Below are 16,785 nucleotides of genomic sequence, written 5' to 3'. Positions count from 1 at the left end.
GCACCGAGGCTTCAAAACTCATGACCCTAATGCAGTTTTTTCTTTTCTTTTTTTTCCCCCCATTGATAAAAACGGGGGACGGTTGGGAACAGTACTAAGAATATTCAATAAAAGACACGTAGTGAGTGTGTGGGGGGAGGGAGGGGGTGTGCGTAATTAATCGCACTTGCAGAACCATGTGGAAGGAATTGCTTTTCCACTTATAAATCTTCAGCATCTTCGGGGATGGGATGGGATGAGTTGAAAAACACAAGCTGTCAGGAAATCACCCACCCACGTTGTGAGTGAGAGATTTTAGAGCCTGTCCGGTCGGATACACTGCCCCCGTTTTTGATTTTGATACGCGTGATCTCTGTTGATGTATATATATATATATATATATATTTAAAAAGAAAAAAAGGGAAGCGCTGACAAAGTTGGCTTCATCAATCAGTGGTGTCAGCTCGGACCTTTTTATAGCCTTCCCTGAAAGTCCCTGAGAGCCCTAACCCTGTAAAAGTTTATATAGTGTATTGACCATTCTCTACTTGCTTAGCTAATGAAGGCAGCCTGGCCGCGGAGGCTGAAAGGCCCCGCTGCTGCCCGTGTCAACACTGCCTCCCATTTGATGACACCTTCCACTAAATTGAAATGTGCCGCTAATGGGGGTGAGTGTTTAAAGAAGAATAAGCCGCAGTAATTGACACGGAGCTGACCTCGGTCGAGCAAAGAAGTCGGAGGGTAAGGCCCTGCGCACCGTCGTTTTTTTTTCGTGGGGGGGGGGCGTAAAGACTGAGCCGAGCTGGAGCCTTAGTTAGATTTTCATCCAGTTTATCAACAGCCAGGGCATCTGTTTTCTCTGGCTAATCAATAACATGCAACACATAGGCCGAATATCCCTGTGTATCGCCCCTGGGGAACACGCTGCATATGGATGCGGACCACTCCACTTTACACACACACACACACACACGCTGCGTCCACAAATAGGGACGCACACACACGCAGGTATTAAAGGAGGCAGTTTTCAAAGACAACACCGGTGATGATGATGATGATGATGATGATGATGATGATGTGACATGCACGACTCACACCCTGACAGTCAGCAAAACCTTACAGCAGAGGCGTCTCACTTAAAAAAAAAAACAACAACTCACACGCATGAGCAGAGCTTGAGTGGAAATTCAGCTAAAGTTTAAAAGAAGAAAAAAGAAAAGAATCAGAATCAGGACTCAGGTTCACTGCCAAGTAGGTTTCTCTCATACACTGAGTGGGCAAGGAAGCTCCCCAATATGAGCCCCGAGGCATTCATCTCCGAGCTCTCAAAACAAAAGCAGACACAGCCTTCCGTACGGAGCATCCTGCGCGCAACAAGTAGGCCAGGCTCCATCCATCAAGCCTTTTTTTTTTTTTTTTTCCAAAGCTGCGCAGATGCATTAATATTGGACGAGCGGTGCAAAATATTAAACGGAGAGCACGCTGACATGATTCAGTTCGGGCCTGCTGCATCTGTTTTGAGAGGAGTCCCCCCACCCACCCCCTCTCCAAGGACTTTGAGATGCACCACAGCCTCGGTCCCCGCCTGGGATCCACGCAGACAGACAATTGACTGAGAATTGATGGTCAATGTTTGTGCAAGGTGGCTGATTTTGCCACGGCTCTCTAGTTTACTTGTGAATTTGTGGTTAAATAGCATTTTGTGGGGGCGCCTCTTTAGACGCCTCTTTAGACGCTGTGCAGTTAGAAGCATTGGAGCCACTGCTTCTGTCGGCGCTGCAGACTCAGAGCTTTAATCATATCAAACTACAATCATACCATCAAACTACTATATATATATATATATATATATATATATATATATATATATAGACACACACACACACACACACACACACACACACACACACACACACACACACACACACACACACTGGATAGTAGCCCCGATCTACACATTAAAATGAGCAGGAAAATAAATGATGACAGTTTTACAGAGCCGAAAACATTTGCACGAACGGAATTAAAAAATATTGTTTTTCATGAATGACATCTGGTGGGGTGTCACTAAAAATTGAATTGCACCTCGGACATTTCGTGCTATGAAAGCCTGCTATTTAGCAGTGACAAACATGTTTATTTTTGATGCGAGGATTGATCACACACGAGCACCGGTGGACACGTCGGCTCCAACTGCCGGCTCTGCTGATACAAACAAAAAAAAAAGAAAATGCAATTTCAAGCTGAAATGAAAATATGGGGCTCCGTGTCCCATCCAGCGAGAGATGACACACACGTCCTGACAATACACAGATTTTCCTGACTGACTTCACTAACGCTGACTCAAATCTTAATCTAGGCTGGAAAAGGGAAAAAGAGTGGGAATAAAGAGGCAACAACGGTGTGATGTGCGTGCGTCACTGTCCAAGAGGACGATAAAAGACAGAAACTTTCATTCTTTAAAAAAGAAATAAAGAAAAATCAATACACTAATATAAATGTCATAATAAACAATTATCAAGCGGCGTTATATGAACTTCATCATCATCATCATCATCATCATCATGATCGGGCGCCTCATCCCGTCACCGGCTCATAGTTTCCCCGAGCTGTGATCTGAAAGGAGGATGTTACAGGAAATGTTGGCCGCTCGGCTGCTTCTCGCCGCAGCTAAATCTGTGCGCATCGCGGACCGAGCGCCGTTAAATCGTTATTTAAAAAACAAACAAACAAACAAATGTATTCATGGATGGGTGAAATTACATTCGCGGGGGCACACAGAGAGGGGGATAAGAGTGCTGTGCTGTGGGGTGGGGGGAGTGGGTGGGGGGAGTGGGGGGGTGCTGGAGGAGGAAGTCGGCAGCCCCAACGCATCAGAACATCTCGCCGGGCAGAGCGTGCCGGCTCCCCGGCTCTGCTCTGCCCCCGCCGCGCGCTCTCAGCCCTCCTCTCGCCGGGGCTCGCGGACCGACCGACGGCGCGAAAGGAAAAAAAAAAAAAAAGAAAAAAAAACTTCTGCGGCGACGCTGGCATATTCACACAACACCGACCGGGACAGGGGTGGTGTTTTCACGGCAAAGCCCTTTTGAGTTTCCAAACACCTTTTTATAAGTCTGAAGTCTGTCCCCTCCACCCGACCTGTTAAAACCACGCCTACGCAGCCACACAATTGGTCCGAAAGCGTCAAAGAGCCAATCAAACGGAGCGCTGCTGCTCGTAACATGCAACACATCCATACAGTATGAAGCCCTATGGGCCACAGAGGCGCTAGGAAAATCACGGAGCTGGGACCTTACCACCTCTCTCTCTGTCTGTCGCTCTCTCTCTCTCGCTCGCTCGCTCGCTCGCTCTCTCTCCCTGGCCGTCAGCGGACTCCTTTCTCTGCACACGTCTTCTGCCTGAAATGTGTGTGCGCGCCACAGAGAGAGGAGGAATAAAGTGTGTGTGTGCGTGTGAGGGTGCATGTCCGGAGCGAGTAAAGGCAGGGGGATTATTCGGCGCTATCGAAATATTTCAACACGTCGCCCTCGCTGCAGGACCGAGGCCAATAAGAGGGAACGCATTTTAACAGGAATGCCGATATTGTAAACAGCAGCGGAAGGAGAAAGAATGCGCCGCAGTCAATTAAGTGACTCACCCGAGTTGGTTTAATTCGACTAATGTCCGCAAGCCAGCGAGGCACACAGAGGTGTCCGATGCGCGTCAGGCTCTGAACAAAAAATCCCGTCTCCGCAGCACTTCTGGCGACTAATGGAGAGCGTTTTCACGTCTCTGCGTGCGGACTTCTGATTCCCAGAGAGAGAGAAGAAGAAGAAGAAAAATCAGCGACCGACTGAAGACATTTCGCCGCAACTCGTGAACAAAAATAAATAAATAAGTGGATTCTTATTTCTGCAGAGTTGAAGGAGGAATTTCCAGACGATTGCCAACTCCCAGCTTCATTTTTGACCTCTTTTTTTTTCTTTTCTTTGTTTTTTTTTTTTTTTTAATTATTTTCTACCCGTCTGCTCCTTCTTGTACGCGGGCTCCACTGTTGTTGTAGCAAATAGTGTTTCACCTCCAGCCACTCGTCTGCGTTTGTTGCCTGCACTTGGCTGAACTTCCTGATGAGAGATCCAGTCATACAAGGATCAAGTATGGCATATCATCCGTTTATACCTCACCGGGGTCCGGAATTTGCCATGAGTGCAATGCTGGGTCACCAGCCTCCTTTCTTCCCGGCTCTGGCGCTGCCTCACAGCGGCTCCCTGTCTCTGCCTGGCGCCCTGGGAAAGCCGATCATGGACCAGCTGATGGGAGCCGCGGAGACCGGCCTCCACTTCTCTTCGCTGGGGCACCAGGCTGCGGCCGCCCACCTCAGGCCTCTGAAGACTCTGGAGCCTGAGGAGGAGGTGGAGGACGACCCCAAAGTTCACCTGGAAGCCAAGGAGCTTTGGGAACTCTTCCACAAGAGGGGCACTGAGATGGTGATCACAAAGTCCGGAAGGTAAAACAAATACTTTTTTTATATATATATATAGAGAGAGAGAGAGATGTGTGTGTGTGTGTGTGTGTGTGTGTGTGTGCGTGCGTGTGTGTGTGTGTGTGTGTGCATCCCAAAATATACATATACCTTATTATCTGACAGGCAGGCAGCAGGCTGTTGTGCCTATTAATAACCCCTGATTTGTTATTATACAAAGACAGATATTTACAAGTGTGTTTGGGGGGTTTATATCTGTGGAGGTGCTTCTCTAAAAATCCCTTTGGATAACTTATTGATTTCACGCACTTTTATTGGTCCAACGTGTGTGAATTAATAACTCAGATTGCAGCATAATTGTCTCGCAAATTGACACGTAGATATGACATTTATTACCCGGCAATATGTTTTCACTACAGGATTTTTTTTTTTTCCAAAGATAAATAAATGATAAGAAAAAACTCCCAAAAGCGAGCTATAAATATTTATTTTAGCTGGAAGGGAAAAGTGAGATAAAGCTGAGACTTCCTGTGTGCTCAGACAGCATGCAAACTCAGGGGGCTGTGCTAAAATGAACCCAGGCTTTATCTTTACTGGTGGGTAGAGAGCAGTTGTTGGCTGTAACATGTTTGTAAAAAAATTAATAAAATAAATAAATAAATAAAAAAACAACACAAAAGAGGGGACCAGTTTGTAGCTGCTGTGTTTTAAAATACGAAGCCAGCCACAGCAGCTCTGACTCCCGGGTGCGTGCGTTACGGGGCTGCGTCCTCGCCGGGCTTCCCTGATAATCCCATTGTTAATTTCCGTGTCCAAACTTTCTGCATTGACGGATTACTCCATTGAAATCGCCGTGGGTGTGCAGGGGGCACCGACTGAATGATTTTTCGTCATCAGCACAGTGACAGGACACAAAGATGGCTGCTGCGTGTCGGTGTGCAAAGGCCCACTCGAGGCATTAGGAGAGGAAGGAAAAAAATCAGCACGCCGTCCAAACGGCGTCGACGTGTCGCCTAAACACCGACCGGGGAGAAAGTAGACGAGGGATGAATTTATTTGAACGCTGAAGTTAAATGTTTTGCGGGACGCCTGCGCACTTTTTCGCCGGCTGAGTTGTGTTGTGCAGATGCGCTCAGAGCACCAGAACACCAGAGGCTCGTTTTTAAGAGGGGGTGGAAAAAAACGAATGCGTAAATACGTTTAATCAAAGTTTAACGTGTCCAACCATCATAATCATCAGTGCTTATCATATTTATTCTTTATTTTTATTTATTTATTTATTTTTTGCTTTGGCACACAGACGGATGTTCCCCCCGTTCAAAGTGAGGTGCACCGGCCTGGACAAGAAGGCCAAATACATTCTGTTGATGGATATAGTAGCAGCTGACGACTGCAGGTACAAGTTTCACAACTCCCGCTGGATGGTGGCGGGCAAGGCCGACCCCGAAATGCCAAAGAGGATGTACATTCACCCGGACAGTCCGGCGACTGGTGAACAGTGGATGTCAAAAGTCGTCAATTTCCACAAGCTCAAGCTGACGAACAACATCTCCGACAAGCATGGATTTGTAAGTTCAACTAATGTATGTCAATTTTCCTATTTACCAACATACCCTTATTAGTTCAGCCACACGTGTTCAATATTTGCATTTTTGGTGCTGATGATGTTGTTGTTGTTTGTATTATTTTTTTTTACTCTAGCTCAGGAAATCCCACGAGATTTAAGATTTTATTTAAGTGTGTCTGTGTGTGTGTGTGGGGGGGGGGCATGTGTTAAAATTATTATAATTGTTAAGCTTGATAATTATCTGCAGGGACGTAATTCTAATAATTACATCTTCAACAACAACAACAACAAAAATATATTTCGCATGATGTTCTTCTTTTTTGAAAAAAATAATTTGATACTTTTTTCCCCCCAACATTTGACAAGATGATGATGTGATTTGCTTTTTAAAAGCAACGCGGTGCACTAATGTTATTTACTCTCCTGTCACTGTGTTTCGTTCGCAGACCATTCTGAACTCCATGCACAAATATCAGCCCCGCTTTCACATCGTGAGGGCCAACGATATTCTCAAACTCCCGTACAGCACCTTCAGGACTTACGTTTTCCCCGAAACGGATTTCATCGCCGTGACCGCTTATCAAAATGACAAGGTGAGCTCGATCGGGCTTCACGTTACATCCTGGATGCTTTTTTTCTCTCTCTCTCTACCTAAAGTAAAGCTCGTGTGTCCCCTCTGCGCCTGTCAGAGGCGCTTCCCTCCCTGTCTTTCATGCCCTGCACCATTTTGTTGTCATAAAATATGAAAGACGTCATATTTGGTTTGAGCCCGTGAGCGTGGAGCATTATGGCGCAGTGAGTGGTGGTGGTGGTGGTGGTGGTGGTAAGAGCAGGGGACGGTGGGTGGGTGATGTTGCGTTTGAGTGCCACATTCACCAGCCTGTGGTAGGAAAAGTAATAATTCCGAGGAATGTTATACAGGTTGTCTTCCTTATATTTAATCACGTGGAAAGGATTTGGCGCAGACCCAGACGCTCTTTCCTCCCTCTCTCTCTCTCTCTCTCTCTCTCTCTCTCTGTGCGTGTGTGTGTGTATGTGTATGTGCGTGCATGTGTGTGTTCGCGCGTGGGTTGGGGGTTTAGAAAATGGGAAAAAGGGGCAACAATGTGCGCTTGAATGGAGAAGAAGAAAAAACTCAAAAGGAGGAGGGTGGTCGGGGGGGGGGGGTTGTTGCGTTTTGGTTGTGTCAGACTGAGTGGCATGGTAACATTCTATTCTCCCAAAAAAGACATAAGAAAAAAATAAATAACGAGAAAAAAAAAAATCATCTTCTCGGCTCTTTTGATACCGCTGGGATCACTGCCTCCCTCTCTCTCCTCCATGTGCAGCGCTAACACTGCCGGAGACTTAGAGAGGAAGCGGTGTGGGAGTTGAGTTTTTGTTTTTTTTTTGCAAAAAGTTTACACACACACACACACACACACACGAAAACAGAAAAAACAGCATATTTTAGCATAATGGAAAAAAGGTGCCGGTGCAAGGACTTATGGGTTTCTCTGTGCGCGCGCGTGTGTGTGTTTGCCCCCGTGCGCGTTTTGCTTTTATGTGTTTTGTCTGTAAAACCCAAAAATGTGTTAATGCAGTAGTTTCAGCCTGTTGGGACAATTATCTATTGTAAACATGCAGAAATTAGGCCCAGCTTTAGGAAAACGCTTTTTTTTTAAAAAAAAAAAAAAAAAAGACTCACTATGGATGAGAGCACTGTGGTGGGAGTGAGATTTCAGAGGCCTAATATTTTACGTTTGTTTGCAGATAACCCAGCTGAAGATTGACCACAATCCATTCGCCAAAGGGTTCCGTGACACGGGCAATGGAAGGCGGGAAAAGAGGTAAGCCAGAGGGATTGCACTGCATATAAAAAACAATAAATAAACATACAAATTAAAAACAAAAAAAACAAACAAAACAAGGGGAAACAATGTTTAGACGTGTTTAAATGTATACATGGAGACGGGCTGATCTCTGTGGATTACAGCAACGTCAAAGCTTCCGCATTAACCCGCAGGGAGCCTGTTTTCTAACAGCTTAATGGCTGCATAAAGTCTTATAGCATTAACAGGCCAATTCACTTGCTAATTATATATTTTTTTTAATTATGAATGTATCCCAAAGATTTTTTTTTTATTTTTTTTAAGTTGAAATGCAACAAAAACAAAAATGGCTCTGTGACAGATTTCGTGTTGTCACCTGTGTGAGGAGCTTTCCTCCTTCTCAGGTGCTCCACTCTGGCTGGAGCTTCCCTTGCACTGCTCACCCCGCTCCTGATATTGTTTCAGACCTGAGAGCTGTGTGATCACCACCCGTAATAACCTGGGTACTTGTGTGAACAGGAAACAGCTGGCCCTGCAATCCATGCGTTCATACGAGGAGCAGCAGAAAAAGGAGAACGGGGCTTCAGACGACTCCTCCGGAGAGCAGGCTTCCTTTAAGTGCTTCGGCCAGGCCTCGTCCCCTGCCGTGTCCACCGTGGGCCCCCCACACCTGAAAGGTAAGGGCCCAGGGAGACCCCACAGTCAGTCACAGCTCAGGCCACAAGTCGTGCGTAAAAGAGTCGTAAAATATCTATTGTGGCAGGTTCTCTCTCTTTTTTTTTTTTTTTTTTTTTTTTTTTAAGTAAGTAACTGAAGTGGTTGCAGTTAATGGAGCACTTTTAATGATCACTGGAAAAATGGATAGTCGTCTGCACTGAGATGAACAGGGAAACCTAATGAAAACATGAATATGATCACTAATTAAAGACACAGTTGTCTGTCCAGAAGCAATACATCAGTCTGCTGGAGAAAATATACTCAATTAAAACATCTATAAAATGTTAACAGCTGTTTTATTCTTCCTACTGGTCACCAGTGTGGACTCCTCATGTGCACACAAAGTGGCTGATCACTGGGGGGGGTTATTGTTTCCACGATGTGCAGACAGACAACTGATCCTCCTCTCCCTCTCGCTTTGACAGACTTCTGCGACAGCGACGAGGACAGCGACGACGAGAGCAAAGACGGACACACGAAAGACGGCCCGGACTCCAGCAAGATCTCCACGACCACGGAGGACGGGAAGGATCACGAGGCGAGCCCGGCTAAGGGGCACCCCTTTAGTAACAGTGACACTGGCAGCAGGAACCGCGACGGCGGTCCCAGGACTGAGAAGAGTCAGGCGGACTCGCGGCAGAGCCCCATCACCGTCATCTCCAGCACCACCCGCTCCGGAGAAGACTTGAAGAGCCCGAGCCTGGACCAGCCCAAATCGGACGAGTGCAGGCCGATCGGCAAGGACAGTTTCATGCCTTTGACCGTTCAGACGGACAGCCCGCACATAGGCCACGGCCACTTGCATAATTTTGGATTTCCAACGGGCCTAACGGGACAGCAGTTTTTCAATCACCTCGGGAGCGCGCATCCGTTTCTCTTGCACCCCAGTCAGTTCAACATGGGGGGGTTCTCAAACATGGCCGCGGGCATGGGCCCACTATTGGCGGCCGTGTCCTCGGGAGGGGTGAGCACCATGGACACGACGAGCATGGCATCCTCCGCGCAGAGCTTGACGGGAGCGCCAGGCCTGCCCTTCCATCTGCAGCAACATGTCTTGGCATCGCAGGTAAAAACCTGTTTTCTGGGGCCTCGAGTGGAGCACATGTTTGGTTGCACAGCAGAGCAGACTGCAGGCTTCGGAGGCCCGCGTGCCACATTTAGGGTGTCAAAACGACTTTTAATGTTCTCGTCAGCGTGCCCGTGTTTGCGTGCGCTCGCAAACCTGATTGTGAGGAAGGACGTGTTTTCTGCTCGCTGTTTATTTTGTTTTATTGCCAGACAGGCTGATATTCAAAGCAGGGCGCTTCGGTTGACTTGGCTGTCAGACACCGCATTTTATCACCTTTCTCTTGTCCTTTGGCGATGTTGCGGATGTTGAGAGACCAGATTTGACAGACATACTACCTTGCAATAGCTGAAGTCTTTTTTGGTATGAGCTCATTAAAATCTGTTTCGTAGCCACAGTGTCGATTAGAACGCCTCGTTGGCTCGCATAGGCAAACAACGCCTTGTTTAAAGAGACAACTCGCGTGTCTTTTTCTTCCCCCATTCAGGGTCAACACGAGAGTTGTAAGCTTCTCTCGTTTTGATTGCAGCAGTCAGGACAATAAGACTTTTTTATTATTATTAACGTTATTTGCATTTCAAATTCCTGAACAGGCACCAAAGCTGCTCGCATGCTGTGCTGCAGAGGACTTTGTTGGGACTAGATTTGTGAATGGAAGCACTGAGAGCACGACAGGCTGGTTGTGATTTTTTTTTTTTTTTGCCACGATCTTTTGGGGATCAAGTTTTGGCGTCAGTGTCAGGTTGGCGTCATCGGGTTTTTGTAATGAGGCATCGCTAAACGCTAGTGTGTGTGTGTGTGTGTGTGTGTGTGTGTGTGTGTGTGTGTGTGTGTGTAGAATCCTCAGGACACAGGGAATAGATCACTTCTGATGGTTATTTTTCTCTTACGCATCTGATCCAAAAACGATTTCTCTCTCTGCTCTCTTCTCTTTCTCGTCTTGTGCTCTTATTAAAAGCTGCATTAGGATATCGTCTCTCTGGCTCACGCTCGGTCTCTCCCCCCTTCTCTCTCCACAGGGCATCGCCATGTCTCCGTTTGGCAGTTTGTTCCCCTATCCGTACACGTACATGGCAGCAGCTGCGGCAGCCTCCTCGGCCGCCGCCTCCTCCTCGGTGCACCGGCACCCCTTCCTGAACGCAGTGCGGCCCCGACTCAGGTACAACCCCTACTCGCTCCCGATGACGGTACCGGACAGCACCCTGCTCACCACCGCCATACCCTCCATGGCCGGCGGCGGGAGCGAGCTGAAAGGAGAGGGCATCGTCCCGGCCAGCCCCGTGTCCGCTGTCACCCTGGATTCCACATCGGAGGTGACCAGCCACTCGTCCACCATTTCCTCCGGCTCGGTGTCCATGTCCCCAAAAACTTGCACGGAGAAAGACGCGGCCAACGAGCTGCAGAGCATCCAGCGCCTGGTCAGCGGACTGGATTCAAATCAGGACAGGCCCCGGAGCGGCTCCCCCTAGGAGTTCCTCTCTCTTTCCTTTTTTTTCCCTTTCTTTTTTTTTTTTCTTTTTTTTTAAAAAAACACACCACCTGCTTCTCGTTTTCGTTGTTGTCATGAAAAGTGAAAAGTGTTGACGGTGATGAAGACATTCACAGTAGGAGGACACCCTCATAGACCCATGCAGGTTTTTTGTTTTTTTTTTTTGTTTTTTTTTTTTTGTTTTTTTTTTGTTTTTTTTTTTAAGAGAGAGAGAAAGAAAGAAAAGAAAGAAAAAAATCAATATAAAAACAAACAAACACGAACTGTTGGACGTTTTTTAGTTTCTGAAATGCACTTTGGTTTAATATACATCATGTATTTTTTTTTCTCTTTTTGTTTTTGTTAAATTAAACAAACAACACTTTTTAATCCTGTCATTTGAATAGCCTACCGTACAAGTATTGAAAATTTCAAAAAAAACAAAAAACAAAAAAAACTTAAAAATAAAGTTTGGCATGGGTGTGACTCGACAGATTTAGGAGAAGTTGCTGCTGTGTCCCCTCTCCTAACTTTTTATCCCTTACATGAGGAGAAATGTGGTTTTTTTTATATATATATGCACTCTGAATTGAATTGATTTGAACTTGATTTGATTTCACTTCCGTCTCACCTACCTTTATAAAGACTGCTGTATTTTGTTGTACACTTTCAATTGATCCATTGGCCAAATGTTGCATGCCTCCTCCTCCTCCAAAAACAACCCCAACGAATGTTAATTTAACACTAAAAAACTGAAACGAAAAGTATACAAACATTATGTTTTAATTCTACCTGAAAATAATCAACACGTGCCCCTTTGTTTCTTCTTTCCAAAACTGTTTCCAACATATGTTTTTTTTTCCTTCATGAAATCAGATCAGGACCTCTTTTTTTCTTTTTTCTTTTTTCTTTTTTTTTTACACAAACATGATCCGAGCATGCGGAATCCAGCCCCAAGTGTCCAACAGGCAAAGGGAAGCAGAAATTGAAATATTACAAAAAAATACATGAAAAAAAAATGAAAGGAAGTATTGATTAAAAGGTGTACATAGGGATATATAAAATATTTATGTAATTATTTCATATTGTTATTGCGTGTAAATACAACGGAGTAGTTTGTTTCTAGGGATATGTTCTTAATTTATTGTCGATATACCTGTGTAAAGATAGTTTGTGGGCTGTTATCCTTTTGTTGCCATCTTGCATTTATTACCCCCTCTTTAAAAAAAATATGGACTTTAACTCCTCCCCCGCCCCCAAATATCCACTGAGCTAGTTATTCACACTCATGTGCCATTGTACTTTTCATTTGTTGTCCCCCGTGTGTGAAGTGCTACTGTTTTTTAAAAAAGAAAAAAAAAACGAATGAAAAAGCGACAACGCACTGCACCAATGGCTTGAAAAAAAAAAAACTTTTTTTTCTGACAAGAGCAAAAAGAAGTATCGTTTCAGTGTGACAAAAGTGGACTATTTTTTGTTTTGTTTTGTTTGTTTTGTTATTAAAAATACTTTGCGAACCTGATCGTAAAAGTGCCGCATAATCAAAAAATATGAAGGTTTCTTTTGTGTTTTCTTAAGTTGTCAATGGGTTATGTTGTATTTGGAGTTATGTCTAGTTTACAACATCGACATCGTGTTCTTGAAAGTTTCAATAAAATATTGAAATGCCATATTCTTTTTCTTAGTGTGAGTCCCTCGCTTTCATGCCAATGCAGACGTCTTGGTTGTTGTTGTTTTTTTTGTTTTGTTTTGTTTTGTTTTGTTTTGTTTTTGTTTTTTTAAATGTATGTACATTTAAATGCGCAAATTCAAGATTGATGCGACCTGCCGCCATGTCTCTGCTCGAGTTTCGGGGAGGTGAAAGAAAGTCTCTTTGCCCACTTCACTCCACTTCAGTGAACTAGCGTGGAGACATCCGCGCTGGCCCTCCTTTTTAAAGAGTCCAATTAAGATAACGCAGAGCGCACCGGAGATCCTCTCAGCTCCCACGGATCATACCTGGGATTCCTACCTGGACATGCGCCATAATTGTTTTCTTTTATGGGCCTCACTGGCGTCCAGCAAAAGTCTATGGGCGTTTTTAACGTGAGCTGGAGCTGATAGTGTTCATCGTGATAATGGAAACGGATTAATTAAAAAAAAAAAAAAAAAAAATCCTGAAATGTATTTCTGGAACGATTTTACGCACGAGAAAGGCCGCTGTTTCTTCAGAGGTGAGCCTGTTTGTCGACACGCGTTTTATCACGTTGACCAAGATGTAATTTGAGGTCACCCCCCCAAAAAACACAAAAGCACGCGTTGTTTTTTTTTTCTGTTTCTTTTAATGTTACTGTTGAAAAGTGAGGTGTGCGAGTTGGAGCTGACACTGCTGATGCGTCGCTCTGAAGACGTTACGCTTCTTGGACAACCCCCCCTCCCCTCACGCCGCCTCGTATCAACCTCTCGATTGCACCTCGAGTCGCGCGTTTATCAACAGCATATCTTTATTTGTATATTGTCTGGTTAATGTGTAGCAGGCCTGGCGCTGGCGAATAGGTGTAAACATGACACAAGCTGTCTCAATTGCTCTGTCTTATTGCTCACCTGGCGCCTTGGATGGGCATATCTTCCATTTTTATTGCACGGAAGGCGACGATGCGTCTGTAATCAAACCAAGATAGGACGCCCCCAAGCGGCTACAGCTCCGGTTCAGGAACAGCAACGCAGCATAACAAACCAAAGGACAAGTCCTGGGTGACATCTCGGTGAGAGGGAGGGTGGGGGTTTAGTGATAAGGACTGTCTGAACTGGTCACACAGCTACTGTAAATGCTCTTAATGCGCGGCACTGGATCGCTGTTAAAGCACTGCGCAATTAATAATTGAGTTCCATTGGAGTTGAGACAACAACAAAAAACAGTCTGTATCTTTATTTAAACTGGTGTGGCTGCTCAATAACAATGTACCCGAATGTCCTGATCCCACAGTGCGGACCACAGTCAGGCTACGACTGCGAGAAGTTGCGATAAATTAAAATAAAATACAATTTGAAATAAGAAACTAGAAACTAAATGTAGTGTGTGCAAAACGTGTATTTCCTAAGACTTGAAGTCTTCGTATATATTTCAACAAATAAATATATAGATATATATGTGGAACAGTAATGAGGCTGTTATAGGGGTTTTGAAATAAAGTTTAATATAAACACAAATTACAGACTGTTCAATATTTATTCTGAAGTGCGCATCTTCGCGGATTCTGTGCGTCAGGGCCTCCGCCTGTTGCGTGCCACTTATTTTGTTGAATATCTGCTGCTCCACAGTTTTGACCCTTCGCCCCACGGTGTGCTGTCAAACTAAATAAAATATGATATTTTTAAGATCTCGCGTCAAAAGCCTCGAATTTTTTGACAAGTTTGTGTGCACGGTATTAGAAGAAATGCTCTCCTGCTCACGAGGCTCGGTCTCTAGTGCTGGATTGACAGACCTGTCTAACAGGTTGCTCCGCTTCAAAGGTAATGTCGCGGGTAAATAGCGCCATCTAGCGGCACGAAATCACGAACGACTGGAAAGCCTTTACTGCGACTTAAACTTCACCGACGGACTGGACCGGCTATTGTCTGAATCTTTCTCGTGGGATTACGCAGCTGATTTAATTAATCTGTAATTCTGAAGGTTTTGTCTAAATAAAATGCATTTCTCCACTCAACTAAAAGCTACAGTGCGCACATGCAGCATCACTCATTCCCCACGAGACTCCGTTTGTATGAAACTAATAAGCAGAACTCTACACAAATAAGTACAATTTAACACACACACACGCTCTTTGTAACATACTCTGTAACTGGCATCAAGGTGAAGGTTAATATCTGCACACATATTTGTGTGTGTGTGTGTGTGTGTGTGTGTGTGTGTGCGTGTGTGTGTGCGCGCGCGCGCGCGCATTAATAAGCATATACAACTATAAAAATGAAAATAAAAACAACTAAACACAAAACAACAAGTGCAGCAAAAACATTCATATAGGCCTACATATATACACACACGCATAACAGCATAAAAAGAAATTCAACAAAATAAATACAATACTAAGATAAATACAACTACAATACAATACAAATTGCATGGGTTATTTCTGTATATGAATACAACTAAACAGTATATTATATATATATATATATATAGACACACACACACACATATACAGAAATAACCCATGCAATTTGTATTGTACAAACCCAGCTGGGATGTTTACTGATTTACTGTAACCTTCTCCTTGATGCCAGTCTGTTAGTAAAGAGCAGACTGTGTGACAAGCTTGCAGAGGTAAGTTTCAATCACCAGTGATCGATCTTAAATAACTGCTTGTGACTTAGGCGACAGGAAAACAAAATAAGTGGAGGTTAATGTATTGTGGTGAAATCTGTATCCAGCCTTAATGATGGAGATGATTCCTACATCAACTTGCATTCCAAAGAATGTGTTTCAACATGAACTCTAATATGAGATACTGCTGAATAGACCATAAATTACATTGGAGTTGGAAAGGTGTGTCCGTGCGTGTGTGAATGTAAGAAAGTGGGATGTTTAGCTCTTTGCTTTTATTACAATGTTGATGTAGGCATCACTGGATTTGTTTTTATTTAAAGTTATTCCGTTTTTTGGTCATTTAACAAATTTGATATCAGGTCTCTTCATTTTGTCTCAGCTTTTGGATCGAGTAAGGATGTTCTTTTCAAGCAAGTGTCTTGTGTTTGTCACACCAGTGTTTGACAAAGAAAAAAACTTCAAAGTCACTGTATATAACATCAAAACCCTTGAAACAACCTCTAGACAAAAGTCTAACTTGTCTTTTAAATCACGTTTTACAGTCACTTTAAAAATAAATCTCTGTTTATAGTGACTTTGACCAGCCACATACAATTACTTCAAGAATTCCTTAAATTTGGCATTTTAAATTTGTACTATAAAAGTTTATAACTGCATCGACAGTTAACGTGTAGAGAAAAGGTGGTTAACTCAATTTAGATGTATTCAAGAAAGTTTTTTCTTTATAGCAAGCAGGATCTGTTGTAAACAGACGTGACCGAGGCCCGGACCGCTGCTCCAAGAACAATTACAGCTCAGCTTTTAAAACCCCTCCACTGGTTTGTTTACAGTTTTAGTGTTATGGTTTTTTGTTTTTTTTTTTTGTTTCTGTTTTTCTTTTCTTTGATTTTATGAATGAAATAGTAGGTGTGTCGGGGGCTATTTTTAAGAGGTCTAGCAGTCTGTTAACAATGCATTGTTCCCAACATAGTCCCACTGCTGGTCTGCAGGAAAAGGAATGTTTATGATATTGCTGGTAGATTATTTACTCTTCATACACACAGAGGACAGAGAAACACCCTCATCACATGCATTTATGTGTCCTGTTGGGCCTTTTTGTTTGACGTGATCAGCTGGTGTGGTGTAAGCAATCAGCACAGAGGGATCATTTGATGCAAAAAAGCAAGTTTTTCATAAAGACTGTGTTATTGGTGTGGTACAAAATTCTCACAACTGTTATTCTAATTCTTTTCTTTTTCTGTTGCATCTTCATCCCACTGAATTCACACATATCCATTGTGTTATTTGTGATTAAAAAAAAATAAAGAAATAAAAAAGTTTTAAAGTTTAAAGACATCTTGCCCTTGAAAAACTGCTAGTTAGAAGTGGCTGTGAAACTGTCTAAAAGCAGCAACCTCACAACAATGCTG

General features: G+C 44.0%; 1 protein-coding gene across 4 annotated transcripts; it reads left to right on the top strand.

The window, feature by feature from the left end:
• Positions 1 to 3,244: 3,244 nt before the first annotated feature.
• tbx3a (T-box transcription factor 3a) lies at positions 3,245 to 12,432 on the top strand. Of its 4 annotated transcripts, none has more exons than XM_037118374.1 (7): positions 3,245 to 4,465; positions 5,742 to 6,009; positions 6,455 to 6,601; positions 7,761 to 7,837; positions 8,339 to 8,496; positions 8,962 to 9,602; positions 10,622 to 12,432. In XM_037118374.1, exons 1-7 carry the CDS (start codon positions 4,086 to 4,088, stop codon positions 11,069 to 11,071), a joined length of 2,121 nt encoding a protein of 706 aa, XP_036974269.1. In that variant the 5' UTR covers positions 3,245 to 4,085; the 3' UTR covers positions 11,072 to 12,432. The 4 variants fall into 4 exon arrangements, with proteins under 4 accessions (XP_036974269.1, XP_036974267.1, XP_036974268.1 ...); XM_037118372.1 differs by having other exon boundaries at positions 8,285 to 8,496; XM_037118373.1 differs by having other exon boundaries at positions 5,742 to 6,024.
• Positions 12,433 to 16,785: the final 4,353 nt, after the last annotated feature.

This window comes from Acanthopagrus latus, chromosome 12, assembly GCF_904848185.1.
Source record: "Acanthopagrus latus isolate v.2019 chromosome 12, fAcaLat1.1, whole genome shotgun sequence".
In the NCBI taxonomy this organism is placed as follows: domain Eukaryota; kingdom Metazoa; phylum Chordata; class Actinopteri; order Spariformes; family Sparidae; genus Acanthopagrus; species Acanthopagrus latus.
This window is presented reverse-complemented; position numbering and strand designations above follow the sequence as displayed.